Raw genomic sequence first — 15391 nt, forward strand, 5'->3', positions numbered from 1 at the left:
ATGTATATTAAAATAGAAAATTTCATTTTACATTGTAATAATATTTCACAATATAAATAAAATTGTACTGATCCCAAACTTTTGAATGGCAGTGTATGTTTTCATTTAAAATAAGGTTAGGGTTTATTGGGGGGAATGTATTTGTTATATTCAATTTTTAATTTTTATGATGTAAACTGTACAGATCCCTAACAGGCTTCTAAATGTCTCTTTATTTCAGTGATGTGTAATTATTCATTCCATAAAAGACATTGTGGGGAGTGCAAATGCTTACTCTAGTTGCAAATATATTTTCGTACTTTGGATTGTGTTTTCTTTCAACTTGCAGTTTTGTTGATGGATTTTAAAGATGAGGGTATGTCACGCAATCTGCTCATGCTGGAATCTGCCAAATTTGGCTGCTTTTACTAATACAAAATTTGCCCTAAAACACCACCATCAACAAAAAATATGGAACGTGTTTTCTCCTCCCAAAGGCGTTTTTCTAATATTCAGAAATATAATGTTGAAGCTGATTTTGAAAGGTTATTTTTGATAAACAGATGGTCTCTGAAACATTCGTCAAGCTATTCAAATAGCATACAGCTTCAGCACTTCCCACCATGCCATGCACATATATAAAATGACAGGAGACAGATCACATCCAGACAGAGAGCCTTTTAAACCTGCAGTAGACTTCAAACCTTCTGCGTTTCAGACATGGGAGTTGGGAGTGTACAAATGACTGCGTCCCTCCTCGCTGAGCCATTTCACATTTCCACCTTCACCTGAAATAAATGTCTGCAGGTTTAGCTTCTCTCATAAATGCCACCGCTACACTGCCAGCCGCCTTGTGCAATCGCCTGTCCTGATATATTAGTGAAACTTGAGAAGTGTATGTAACAGAGCTCTCTCATGTTTTTTTTTTTTTTGTTTCTTGACAGATTGAAGACGCCCAAACGGGCAGTGTTTGCAGGCAGCATGCAGCTGTTGGCGGGAATTAAGCTGTGTACGGGGAGAGTATTGACAAACCATCCACACTACGAGGACCAGGCACTAAGAGAGAGGACCAGACAGGTAAGAATCACTATTCAGCCCAAGTTCTACTTTGTCTAGGACCTCCACATCTCTTAAGACAAAAATTGACTTGCCTTTGGGAAATGCTTTTGTTTACTACTCTGGAGAAGTTTTGTGAGGACACAAGTAGAATTCAAGGGTGTATTGGTTTGTGATTGTGCAGCAGTCACAAAATATACATATGTTTTGTTTAATGAATATTATTTGCATAAAATATACCCAACGCTGTTTTGTTTCAGAGCTGAACATATGGTCAATCAGACTAGATTATAAAGTGAAAGTCTTCTCAGAAGCATATGAACGAAGAATCAAATCTTTTCTTTTGAAAGCATGCCTCATTATGTAAATTGAAATAAATGAAGCAGCAATAAATCAGTCAGAAACTAACACTAACAGTAAAAACTCGTTAGATACTGTTAGAAGGAATAAATGCATTGGAGTCTAAAAGTGTGTACCTTAACAAATCAGTTGATAATCTTCATGATGAGATTACAAATGGGCCATATCAAGAAGATCAGAGTAAATGGTTCATAAATCCTCTTTAAGGGTTTTCTTAATGACATATGCAGTGTTATATACTTGGCCTCATCAGCACAAGTGTGACTTTTGGCGTAATTAATTTAATTACGTTTCTCATTGAGGTGGTTGGAAGTTGACACAGGAGTGGGTGTCTTTATGAAGTGAAATAAACTCCACAGCACTGCTCAGATATGTGACTTCCATGTCCTGGTGTACAGTATAAAAGAAACAGTGAGGGCACTTAGCTATAAAAACATCTTCATTAAAATGTGTAATGTTCACTGACTCATCTGTTTTGAGCTGTAATTCTGATTGTATCAGCTGTCACTCTTCTATTTCTGTCTGAAAGAAACGTCATGCTTCTTTTGGCTTCACTACAGGACATTTGTCTGTAGCAGAGGTTCATTGTGAGGCAGAATGGTGAAGTGGTGAAAGTCAGAGGAGGATTAGTAATGACCAGATGAGGCTGTGTGTTCATTCTCTCATTTGTTCATGAGTGTTGAGGAAGAAAAAATATGGATCTGAACAGTTGGTGGAAGACCAGACTCCTGCTCTACTGTTCCTGCTTCATTCAGAGAATTGATGACAATTGATCTAACCAGAAAGACCCAAATTACCCATCAAATCAGTGCATTAAAGCAGAGGTTCTCCAACTGAAGATGTGCAGAGAGGTCACAATGGTGTGTGAGGACTTTAAAATGAGGAGGCGAGAGGAAGTCCCTTTTTGGGTTTGGGTTTTATCACAGCAAAATCTAAATTCATGTACCTGGGCTGCGTTTCCCAAAAGCATCGTAAGCTTAAGTACATCGTAGACCCATTGAAACCAATGGAGCTACGATCAACTTAAGCTTACGATGCTTTTGGGAAACGCAGCCCAGTTCACTTTCGAAAGCATTTTAGTGCCACGTAAAAAAAAAAAAAAAATATTATGAGAATAATGTCTAAATGTTTCGAGAATAAAGTTGAAATGTTTCATGAATAAAGTCAAAATATTTTGACAATTAAGTTGACATGTTTCGAGAATAAAGTCTTTAAGAATTAAATTGTAGCAAATAAAGTTGTAATATTTTGAGAGTATAGCCTGCACATGCAAATGGCCTGGATTAGGAGCCACCGGAATTTATTTTAATATATATGTAAGATTATTAGCAGAAATGATACCATGAAATGATACTCGCAGGGACAGTATGCTTGGACATAATGTTTCATGTCTTCGATTGCATTCATAAGGCCCATTTAGTGCGCCAGCCATCCAATAATAGCAATAAGCTTTGTGCTTTTGGTACTTTTAATATAAAACAAAGTCTCAGCTTTCAAATTCAAACAATGTGTCTTGCAAAAATGTGTTTTTCATGCTCTTTAATGTGGCAGGACAGGACAGATTGCTGTTTTTATGTGAATCAGTTGTTTCTTCGATTACATTAAGTCATGTTTAAAAAAAACATTTGTGGTGTCCAATATTTCATATTAATAGACATATTGTTTGTATTTCGTTATAAAACTGACAGATTTTGAAAACGGAGATTTTGGAATATCTCCCGGTGCTCCCATTCCATGTGCATGCATTGTAGTCTAGAACGGTGTTTCTCAACTGGTGGGTCACGGGAACATTTTCAGTGGGTCGCGGAGTGTGTGGTCAAAAAAAACAACAAAAATTAAATTTTTAACTCATTTTGCTTATACCAGACTTTTATTTTGAAATACACGCGTGACAATACCAGACTTTTATTTTGAAATGCGTGCGCAACAACCGTACCGTTTGACATTTGAAATTTCATTTAATTATAGCAACAAATATGTCGAAGCGCAAGTACGACCCCGAATATGTTAAATGACAGCAATAAAATATTGTTTATTTGTAAGTCTTGGTGATTTTCTTATGATTTATCTGTCACTACTTGTGTATGTTAACAAATAAATACAAATTAATTATAATTCCTAAAATTATATTATAGTTCCTAAAAATTTGGGTCGCGGCTTGATGACCATGTAAAAATGTGGGTCCCATGGCCAAACCAGTTGAGAACCACTGGTCTAGAATATGCTTTCAAAATATTATAACATTAATCTCGTAATTGCTACAAATTAATTCTCGTAATTTTGACTTCATTCTTGAAACACTTCAACTTTATTCTCATAATTTTGACTTTATTCTCAAAATTTTTGAACTTTATTCTCAAAACACTTCAACTTAATTCTCGTAATTTTGACTTCATTCTTTAACACTTCAACTTTATTCTGACTTTATTTTGACTTAAATCTTATCTTATATTTTTTATTTATTCATTTTTTTAACGTGGCACTAAAATGCCGTTATAGATGGTCACACTGTTTCTGAGTTAAATGCATACTGAACGTTTACTTTAAACTTTAAACTGTAAACAATACTACAATACTGTTGTATGTTTGTTAAATGGATAGTTCACCCAAAAATGAAAATTCTGTCATTACTTACTCACGCTCTTGTTGTTACAAATCCACGAGACCTTTGTTCATCTTCGAAACACAAATTAAGATATTTTTAATGAAATCCGAAAGCTTTCTGAAACGGCATAGACAGCAACGCAACTGACCCGTTTGAGACCCAGAAAGGTAGTAAGGACATTGTTAAAATGGTCCATGTGATATCATTAGTTCAACTGTAATGTTATGAACCTACAGGAATACTTTTTGTGCGCAAAGAAAACAAAAATAACGACTTTTTTCAACAATTTCTTCTCTTCCGTGTCAGTCTTGACGTGTTCATGAGAGTACCACGACACATGCAAGATACAAAATAAATTGTTGTTGCAACAAATACAGTTGCAGAATTAATTGGCTTCACTAATAACAACACTTAATAACAACAATACCACAGTAACAAGCATAATTGTGTGTATTTTCATTTCTTACTATGGGGTTTTAATTTAAACTGTTTGAGAGTGGCCTTCTGCTTTAATTTAACTAAGCTAAATGGTAGTTAATAAGTGGCTCTATGATGATCATGTTTCATTCTTTTCAATTTATGTAAGGCCAAAGTGCTAATATCCGACTCGGTGAGATGTTTACTTTGTAATTAGTCCATTCATTTCCACCAATTTTACCCATTCGTGCTGATTTGCAGATCTGTTGCCAGCATGAGAGGTGGGCATTAGTGCACTGCCAGAATGACAGCGTGATCAGAAACTCTAGAAACAAAGAACTCAAGGAGGCAAAGTGCATATTGCTTTGAACATTATTGTAATTCATATTGCATAATATTTGATATTTGCAATGGTGATTATTTTCTCATCAGACTGAGGTGATGAGGCGCTCTTTCCCTTATTGCCTCATTTGAGAAAATGCAACATCTTCTTTCACATCCATACAAAATTATATTTATATACATTAAGTACATTTTATATGCAAAATTTACATTTTGTCATGGAAAAGTATCCATGAATACTGTTACGTCATATCAGCAAATACATTATGAATCTATAATTCATTTTTCCAAAATGATTGTAAGGCTTATTAGGTTGGCCATTCTTATAACAGTAATGTTGTTTGGTCGGTTGCCATGGTTTTCATCAGAACATTCTGTTCTCTTCTCTGCATGGTATGCATCTGTGGCTTATGAGAAAATGAGTTTTAGTTGTGATAGTCCGTCAACATCTACTAATAAAAAGGCCACAAAAACCCTACTACTGAGTTTACAGCAGCCTTTCTGCCATGTCAGTCCACATCTCCATGTGATGTATGGAAATGTCAAACCTAATCTTCGAGTCCTCAATTATGTTGCCATATTGCTCCATTAATTGAAAAACTGTAAATATATTTTCATGGTTTGTGAAACTGTCTGTGCATTAATCTAATGTAGAATTTTTTTCTGCTTGCTGTATTTCTGCTTGGTCTATTTCAACAGCGGCATTAAAATGACTAACACTAAATGTTTAAATGCTTTCTTTACATGCTGAAATTTTTAATGACATGTTTTAATAACTGTAAACTGTAAGTTTAAAAAGCAATAAGGCAAGTGCCTTGCAGTGCATTAGTGATATTTCCGCAGGTGGGCCCTTCCAACAGTGATTTAATTAGCACAAAACCAGTGGCATACCTCCTCCAAACCAGTAACAGCAAATTTTGATTTATTTTTAGTCATGGTCTTTAGATTGAAATGCAATCATGTGTTTCTGAATTGTTTGTTTTAGCCTAGTTTGGTTAACTAAATATAAGATCGAATGGTTTTAGTTATATTTATTTAATAATGCATTCATTTAATTAATCAATATATATATATATATATATATATATATATATATATATATATATATATATATTAGGGGTGGGCATAGACTAATTTTTTTAATCTAGATTAATCTAGATTAAATCTTGGAATTAATCTAGATTAATCTAGATTAAAATGGCTAATTTGAATTCTGCTGAAGGCATTCAGAATGTGTGCTACCCAAATAATGACTTAAAGTCTTTGAGAATGGATCATAAAGCTCATAAAGCTGTTCTATGATAATTTGTTGATGAAAATAAATTATGTTCAATTAGATGTACTTGTGTTTACTAACTAACTAACAATGAAATTATTTTTTCTACCTATTAGATTGTGGTTTTTTTAACGTCAACACCTACCCAGCCCATTACATGTTACACCATACTTTTATTTTGACAGGTTGCCATGAAGTTTCTGTGTCATACAGTATGATATGATGCTAGTTTTCTCAAATGAAACGGTAAAAGTGACACTCACAGCAGTTTGGGAGATTGAGTTTATCTGTTCATGTGAGATGAAAATGCCAAAAATTACCGGGAGCGTCACGTGTGTTTCAGTATGCTTGTAGTAAAAGCTCGTCTCCGCCATGCAGCTAGGCAAACGGAACATATCGGATTCATATTAAAACGGCCTTTTTGCATTTCAGTTTTCACATACTCTAGTCCATATCGCGATTTGAATTAAGTGACTGACCAACATTTGATTTATGAATCCAAAAAACGACGAATTTACGTGGCATTTCGCTATAGTAGATTCGGTTTTTATGAATGGAGGACGACGCGATCCCGTCTGTGTTTTGGCAGAGGAGACCATATTCTATAGTGTTCGGTATACATCCGCGTTAAACTATCAAGGTGAAAGTCATCATAGCTTGCGTAGTTTAGACCCAGCTCCCAACCCAACTTTGAGAATAGATTAACGGCGATATTTTTTTTATCGCGCGATAAGAGTTTCACGTTAACGCAGCACGTTAACGCCGATAACGGCCCACCACTAATATATATATATATATATATATATATATATATATATATATATATATATATATATATATATATATATTACATTTCTAAACTTATTATAGGCTTCTGGAATTTTTAAAAAATGTTTTTTAATGAAGTCTCTTATGCTTATCCAGGCTGTATTTATTTGATCAAAAATGCAGAAAAAATAAGTAATACTGTGAAATATTATTGCAATTTCTACTATTGGTTTCCTATTTTAATATACTTTAAAAAATTATTTATTTCTGTGACGCAGCGCTGAATTTTCATCAGCCATTACTCCAGTCTTCAGTGTCACATGATCCTTTATGATCCTTATGCTGATTTATTATCAGTGTTGAAACTGTTATGCTGCTTATTTTTTTAACCTGTGATACATTTTTCTTTGCTGAATAAAAACTTAAAAGAACAGCATTTATTCAAAATATAAAACTTTTCTAACAATATGTCTTTTTTTATCCATGTAACACATTGTTGCTGAATAAAAGTGTACATTTGTATATATTACAAGTGTATATATTGCAAAACAAAATTTCTATTTTGAAATTAACACCTGACAAAATTGTCAAAATATTAAGCAGCACAACTGTTTCCAACATTGATTATAAATCAGCATATCAGAATGATTTTTGAAGGATCATGTGACACTGACGACTGGAGTAATGATACTGAAAATTCAGCTTTTCTTCACAGGAATAAATTATCTTTCAAAATATATTTAAATTAAAAAAAAAATCTTATTTTAAATTGCAATAATATTTCACAGTATTACTTATTTTTTCTGCATTTTTGATCAAATAAATACAGCCTTGATGAGCATGCAAAACGTCTTTAATTTTATTGAAATGAAAACTATGTTCTGGTTTCTTTAGGAGCATTGGTTTTATTTTAATATTTTAATGTAAGATACAACAGTGGACATAAAGTGGACATACAACAGAAGACATAACAGGTGTCATATGTCTTTTTGTATCTTAAAATTATGTTTGCATACACCAGCGCTCAAAAGTTTGGGTTCAGTACGATGTTTCATGTTTTTTAAGGACACAGAAAGTAGCAGATATATTAGACTGTTGTCACTTTAGGACCATATGCCTGGGTCCAGTATACTGATACAGTGTTGTTTTTGACAACCATCTTAGATTTAGTCTTAGTCTTAGTCTTTTGGACTAAAATGCTTCTTAGTTTTAGTCAAATTTTAGTCACTTCTAAATGTGATAGTTTTAGTCCAATTTTAGTCGACGAAAAGTCAAAAAGGTTTTAGTCTAGTTTTAGTCGACGAAAAGTCAAAAAGGTTTTAGTCTAGTTTTAGTCAAAAAAAGGGAAAAAAGTAGTCTTTTAACAAATTAATGTAGGTCAGTAAGTATTTTGCTGTTGGGTAGTGTCACTTATAAGTTCTGAAAATAGCAGATCTATAGTTCAACACAATGTGAGCTTCCGGATCGACTATTTTCACCAGTAATTACAATAATGAAGGAATGTTTTAGAACATAAAAGACAAACAAGGATGGAATGCTAAAACGGCTTGCCATACTAGTATGGCAAAGAGTATTTAATGCTAAAACGGCTTGCCATAGCGGCATATACGTTTTAAGTTTTGATTGGCATGCACAATAAGCGGAAATGTCATGCATTTTAAACGTCTGACGGACCACCCACTAACATTTTCGTCTATTCTCGTCTCGTCAACGAAAACTCACACACGTCTCGTCATGTTTTAGTCATCAACGAGCCATTTTTATCTCGTCATCGTCTCGTTATCGTCATGGAAAAAAGTGGCGTCAACGAAATGATTTCGTCATCGTCATCGTTGACGAAAACAACACTGTACTGATACACATCCGATATTATCCCAACTGTTTACGTTCATTTAAGACATAACCGCCTGTGTTTGGGTTCTCTTTTACATTGTCAGACTTCTTCTCTTTCTCCGTTGACATTTTACAATTAAAGAGATAGTTCACCCAACAATGAAAATGCTGTAATTAAGGACTCACCCTCATGCCGTTCCACACCCGGAAGACTTTTGTTTATCTTCAGAACACAAATTTAGATATTTTTGATGAAATCCGAGAGCTTTCTGACCCTTCATAGACAGCAACAGAATCGACACGTTCAAGGCCCAGAAAGATAGTAAGGACATTAATAAAACAGTCCATGTGACATCTTTTATGAAGCTACAAGAATACTTTTTGTGCATAAAGAAAACAAAAATAATGACTTCTTTCAACAGTTTCACTTCCATGTCAGTCTTTGTCACACGTTCACAAGAATATGCAGAAGCTGGCGTTTTGACGTACAACCAGAATGCCCTGTTTGCAAGAAGAATGCACACGCATGCGTTGTGGTGCTTTTGTGAACACTGAAACGGAAGAGAGGAAGTTGTTAAATAAAGCTGCTATTTTTGCTTTCTTTGTGCAGAAAAAGTATTCTCTGGAAAGCTCTCCAATTTCATAAAAACTATCTTAATGTGTGTTCCGATAATGAATAAAGATCATACGAGTTTGGAATGACATGAGTGTGAGTAATTATGATGGGATCTCTTCCTAAATCATCCCTCTCAAAACTTTTTAAATTTTTTTTTATCTGGAGCACCTTGCAGTACATTTTTACTACACAAACAATGAATCTGCAGCCTTTAACCTCTAAGCTACAGCACCAAATAGCTATCTTTCTCCCATCTTTGCCCTTTTCATTCCCTGCAGGTATATCAGATCTATGCACGTCAGTCTGCCGAGGAGGTTCATAAAGTGCTCGGTAGGGTTGGAGCGGACTACATCGTGCTGGAAGACAGCATCTGCTACGAGCGCAGACACAGCCGTGGCTGTAGGCTGAGGGACCTGCTCGACCTGGCAAACGGACATGTAGGTCACACACAGCATCTCCAGTTTATGCCCACACACACCACATTTGTTCCATTTAAATGAAAGTTTCTCCTCAAGAAGCAGAGAATTTTTCAGAGCAGCTAAAACTAACAACATTGCCCTTTACACACGGCTATAAACAAATATCATTTGGGTTAGAAGCTAAGCTCGCACTTCTCGCTTTGACTATTTTTATCTGGGAAATCTCGTCAGCTCTCTGAGGTGTTTTGATTTCTCACGTAAAAACGACTGTAGCTGCTTTGTGTAAATTTGATGCTTACATTTTTCATTTTGTCACATCATCTTGTTCTCAGTCACCCACAGCTCATAGTTATTAAATACTGTTTCACCCTGTGCGCAATCTAGCTTAAGTGACTTTTTTTTTCGCTTGGGTAGCTTGATTGTTCTTTTGTAGTTGATTACAGTTGTGCATAATGTCTGACAAAAGCAAAATTTCCAACTTCTAACTTCTAAAAATCATCTCCCCCGCATCCCAGCAAAGAGCTCCAGCTGAAAATAGCTTGTCAGCAGTTGTCATTCATGCGTCTGAGGTGAATGCCATGCCTTTGAAAGATCTCACAGAAGTTTGCCTCACTTGCTCCTCTGATCCGACTTCGAGCAGTCAGTGAAAGAGCCTCTCTCGCTTAGTCGTTTGATGCAGCCCGATTTCTTTTTCTCATTCTGCCTCCAGCAGTTTGTATAAGATTCACTCTTGTAGCATGTTCTGTGTGCATATGTTATTTTAACCTTGATTACATCTATCTGCTTTAATTAAAGCTTGCTAATTGCAGACGGAATTACCAAAGAAGCAGTGCACGTGCAATAACGATGGCCCAGAAACAGCCATGTGTTGTGTGGGATATGTTTTAATTTGTAATTTTTCTGCTCTGATCTCTCCCATGGGTGGCAGTTCTTTCTTTCTCTGGGTGCTTAAATGATCTCACAGCAGCATTTCAAGGCCTTTCTGGTAATTTGGGAATATATCTCAAAGTAAATGTTTAAAAAACCTCAGGGCACAATTTCTCTAAGATTTGAAAGATAAAGAAGTGGATGCTCTTTAAAAGAAGAGACTCTTCTGAGACTCTTCTTCATCTGAGAATCTGCCCTTCATTTTTCACTGTGGAGAACTATCACCTTGGAAAAGAAGCATCATTTTAAAGGAGACCTTTTTACAATATTTAAAGCCCCTGTTTACAATATTTAATATAAGTCTCAGGTGTCCCCAGAATGTGTCTGTGAAGTTTCAGCTCAAAATAGCCCACAAATCATTTATTATATCATTTTAAAAAACACTGTTTTCGTGCATGTCTTTTTAAATTTAAATGAGCTGCCCCTTTTCCAGAATAGGGCTGAGCCTTTACAGCTCGTGCCATGGATACTCTGCTAAAAACATCTGTTTGGTTTTGTTTATCGCACTGAGATCGTGCATTTTAAATCATATTAGTTTAAACTTCTGATATACGTTTTTTGAGCACACATATCTGAAGCATGCACACAGAAAGCAGCTGTCACACAGCATGTGAGTGCTAAACTAAATTCTCTTTCATGTCTTATTGTGCTTAAACTGTAAAATACACACAATTTTATGTTAAAAACACACAGGAGTTACAAAAACAGTCAGTTACGTGTAAGGGTAAACAGCTGGGAAAGAAATCACGTGTGTATATTAGATCTGTGTGGCAGCAGAGCAATATACAGTAAATAAATCAATAAATCCACTATTCTCATCTCACCTGAAGCTGGGACTCTATATAGTGTTTTGTGCTCGTCTGTGCAGCCAAAAACAGAACAGTTAGCATGCTTTGCTCAAACTTTTGCCACAGTGTTAGAACAGGTACACCGTTGTTGCTTGCGAAAACAAACTGACAGCCCTATGGCTGAACACATGCAGATTAAGGGGTGGTAATATTATAATATTATAATAATATTAATATTATATTCCCTTTCCTACATCACTGGGGGTGAGAAATCTGGCTCACTAGTTTGTTCACATGCTTGCAGAAAAAGGCTTACAGTGCCTTGGGAAAGTTCATACCCCTTTATTTTTTTTCACTTTTTATTATGTTGCTGCCCTACGTTAAACTGCTTTAAATTTCTTTTTTTTCCCACATCAATCTACACTTCATACACCATAATGGCAAAAAACAGGTTTTTAGCATCTTTGCAAATGTATTTAAAAAAATGATTTCATTGAATAAGTATTCATACCCTTATCCAGGACATTCAGAACCTCAGACTGGGCAGAAGGCTCACCTTCCAGCAGGATAATGACCCCACGTATGCGGCTAGAGTGGCTTTTAGACAACTCTGCGAATGTCCTTAAGTGGCCCAGATACAGCTTGAGCTTGTATGCAATCAAATAATCCTGGAGAAACCTGAAAATGTGCATCTGCCCTCATCAAACCTGAGCTTAAGAGATGAAGAGTTGAGAAGAATGGCAAATAATTCCCAATGCTGATGTTCAAAGCATGTCACCTCATACCTAAAAAGATTTAAGACCATAAACGTACTTCAGCTAAGTACTGAGGTAAAGGAGAAGTCCGGTGTGATATTGACCTAAAGTGTGTTGAATCATGATACCGAGTGTGAACTTACCCTTCATAGCTCATCTCGGCTTGTCGACTGCAGTCCGAAATCTGGCGTTAGTTAGCCGATGCTAACAACAGGTTGTCAATGAGGGTGAATAGGGCATCGGACTAGCCATGTAAATAAATCACTGTTTTACACCATTTACGAGGCACAAAGTAGCGCCACACTTCATTGGTAGACTTCCAAGGGCCCTGACATTTAAAACGAGACATTGAGAACTTTGAAAAAGCACCGGTAGTTTATTTACAAGAAGATTTATACAGACATTCCCCTTAGTAAAATTACCGGCCGCCGCCATCTTGAATTTAGTCACGATAAGTCGAGTGACGAGCAGGAAGGAAACTACAACCTGATAAGTTGATAACCTGATAAGTTCCTTCCTGCTCGTCACTCGACTTATCGTGACTAAATTCAAGATGGCGGCGGCTGGTAAATTTCTTCCAGGTACTGTCTGTATAAATCTTCTTGTAAATAAACTATCGGTGCTTTTTCTGAGTTCTCAATGTCTCGTTTTAATTGTCAGGGCCCTTGGAAGTCTACCAATGAAGTGTGGAGCTACTTTGTACCTCGTAAATGGTGTAAAACAGTGATTTATTTACATGGCTACTCCGATGCCCTATTCACCCTCATTGACAACCTGTTGTTAGCGTCGGCTAACTAACCCCAGATTTCGGACTGCGGGACACAAACCGAGATGAGATATGCAAGGTACGTTCACACTCAGTATCATGATTCAATACACTTTAGGTCAATATCACACCGGACTTCTCCTTTAAGTGTATGGATACTTATGCAATGCACTTATTTCAGTGTTGTTCTTTTTTATATAAATTCACAAAGATGTGACAATTCTATTTTTGCTTTTTCATTATGGTTTATGGAGTGTGCATTGATGTGAAAAAAAAAAGTAATTTAAAGCCGTTTAACATAAGACAGCAACATAACAAAAGCTGAAAAAAAATTACCACTGTACCAAAGCAAAGTTACTGGGTTGTCCTTTTTCAAACATTCTGGGTTGGTAGATGCACTGGACACCCAATTATTGCACTTAAACACAGAAAATTGATTTTAATATGTTGCCTTTAAAACTGATTGTATGTTTTTTTACAGATCATGGATGGCCCAGGTGAAAACGAACCGGACCTCATCCCGGCATCTCACCCACGGTTTTGTGAGGCCATTAAGACCGACATGCCTCCGTATTCAACCCTCTTCACACGAGTGTTTAAAAACAAGACGTTTAATGTGTACAAACTCAAGAAACTCAAGAAGAAAAACAAAGCTGAGAACGGTCCGTAGCACTCATTCCTCAACAGCAGTCGCCCACCTTCAATGGATGGATGAACGCCCCATCTGGAATGTTCAATGAGTGTGTGATAGTAGCAGGTGTGTGTGTGTGTGTGTGTGTGTGAGCGACTGTGAGCATGAGAGAGATTGGAGAGATGCCTGATTGAGCCAGCACGCACTAGATGATTTGGTGCATGTTTGTGTGTGTAAATCTGTTCTAAGCCAGTCTGCCGCAACAGGAGCTCAAGTTTAACGTGGAGAGAGGAGGAAAATCTCTTTTTCTCGCAGTCTGTCGCACCTCTTCTCTTGCTGATCATCGCATCTCTTTTGACACATGCCCTTCCCAAACACATATTTACGCTCTTTCACACACATTTGCTACTTAAAAGAAATGTGAGATGAAGATGCAACTACTGCTTCCACAGCCTCATTCCTGTCACACTTCCAACAATAAGAAAAGATGAATGCTTTGTAATTAGAATTCACAAGAGCAGTTTGGGGTAATTAGTGGCTGTGGCAGTGTTGTCTTTATATCTGCCAAACTGTTGGCCGGTGTCAAGTTGGGCCACGTCCTGCTGTCTGGCTGCTTAAAAAAAAAAAAAAAAAAAAAACTCAAGAACCAGCCTTACTCATGGGCATAGAGAAAGTGCCATAAATACTCATTGTAAGATTAAATCGTAAAAATAAATGTCACACGTTTACTTTGACCTAGAATTGGTGAATTACAAGTTTTCTCATATTTTCAATGTGGTTTCAAACTTTTGGACTCTACTGTATGTTTTGTGCTGTTGTGCAAGTATGAGGTTGTCACTTTGACACTATAGATGCTAAAGAGAAGTGAGGGTTTAGAGATTTTAAATTTAGTATGTTTTAGATTGAATAACAGTTGAAGTATTCTTAAGATTTAGACGTGTCCCATTACATTCCTTAGTCCTTCATTGTGACGTTGTAGTTCTGTTGAAATATTCATAGTTTGAGTCTTTTAAAAATACTGAATGGTCAACAATGTTACAATGCTCATTTTTCCATCTTACGCTCTAAACATACAGCCTTTAGTGTAAGAAAGTGCCTTTCCATTTTTGGATAAGCTCTGCTGCGCTAATGATTCATGCATTCAAAAGACCTTCAAATACATGGCCTCAAGTGCTACCAAAATTTACCTACCTTCGATTTTTGCTGCTGTGTTTTTCTTCCCCAGGATGTTAGATCTTCGTAGGTGCAAAACAGTTTTGAATAACTTTAAAGTGTTTGAAGATAAACATGGGGTTTCTTTTTCTGCAAATTCGGTTTGTAGCACGAGGCCTCCTCTGTGACATTCTGTGATTGTATTATAATATGGTGAAACCACTATTGTTACCTTACCTGTCAGACGGTTGGCACGTAACCCTTTGCTTCACACAACGTCTCTGTCACAACACATTGTTCCTCAAGAGATGATATTTATGGAGCTGTGTGCTTTGATTTCATATGCTGACATTGTTTGACTATTAGAGTTCTTTGGCACGGTTCATTGCACTAGATTGTTAGTGTGGTATTTCGAGCAGCTGGATTATGTCCATTTGTGTCAGAAGTGTTGATTTGTATTTGGATGTTCAGTGTACATTTCCATTTTTGTATTAAAGCAGATTTGTATGGTGGATGCTGCAGATCCATTACTACAAAAGGATTTCTGTCATTTGAAGTCAAATCACAAAGGCATTTTGATAAATACAGGTCAGAGATTTTAGGCCGCTCTCATTTCATGTTCTGCATTATCCCAAACTAATTACAGCTCCGTTTCCACATAAAAATAGGCCACTTATTCATCAAGAGACTTAAAACCCTGC

The 15391-nt window shown here is 36.2% G+C and overlaps 1 protein-coding gene across 2 annotated transcripts in view; it reads left to right on the forward strand.

The window, feature by feature from the left end:
* Positions 1-15213, forward strand: part of dpy19l3 (dpy-19 like C-mannosyltransferase 3) — a 66735-nt gene extending 51522 nt beyond the window's left edge. For both annotated transcript variants that reach the window (XM_073836901.1, XM_073836900.1), the window contains 3 exons: positions 924-1056; positions 9531-9689; positions 13389-15213. In XM_073836901.1, coding sequence (XP_073693002.1) covers positions 924-1056; positions 9531-9689; positions 13389-13577 — 481 coding nt within the window. In that variant the 3' untranslated portion in view covers positions 13578-15213. The remainder of the gene's footprint in view (positions 1-923; positions 1057-9530; positions 9690-13388) is intronic.
* Positions 15214-15391: the final 178 nt, after the last annotated feature.

The sequence above is a fragment of the Garra rufa genome, chromosome 3, assembly GCF_049309525.1.
Source record: "Garra rufa chromosome 3, GarRuf1.0, whole genome shotgun sequence".
NCBI lineage: Eukaryota > Metazoa > Chordata > Actinopteri > Cypriniformes > Cyprinidae > Garra > Garra rufa.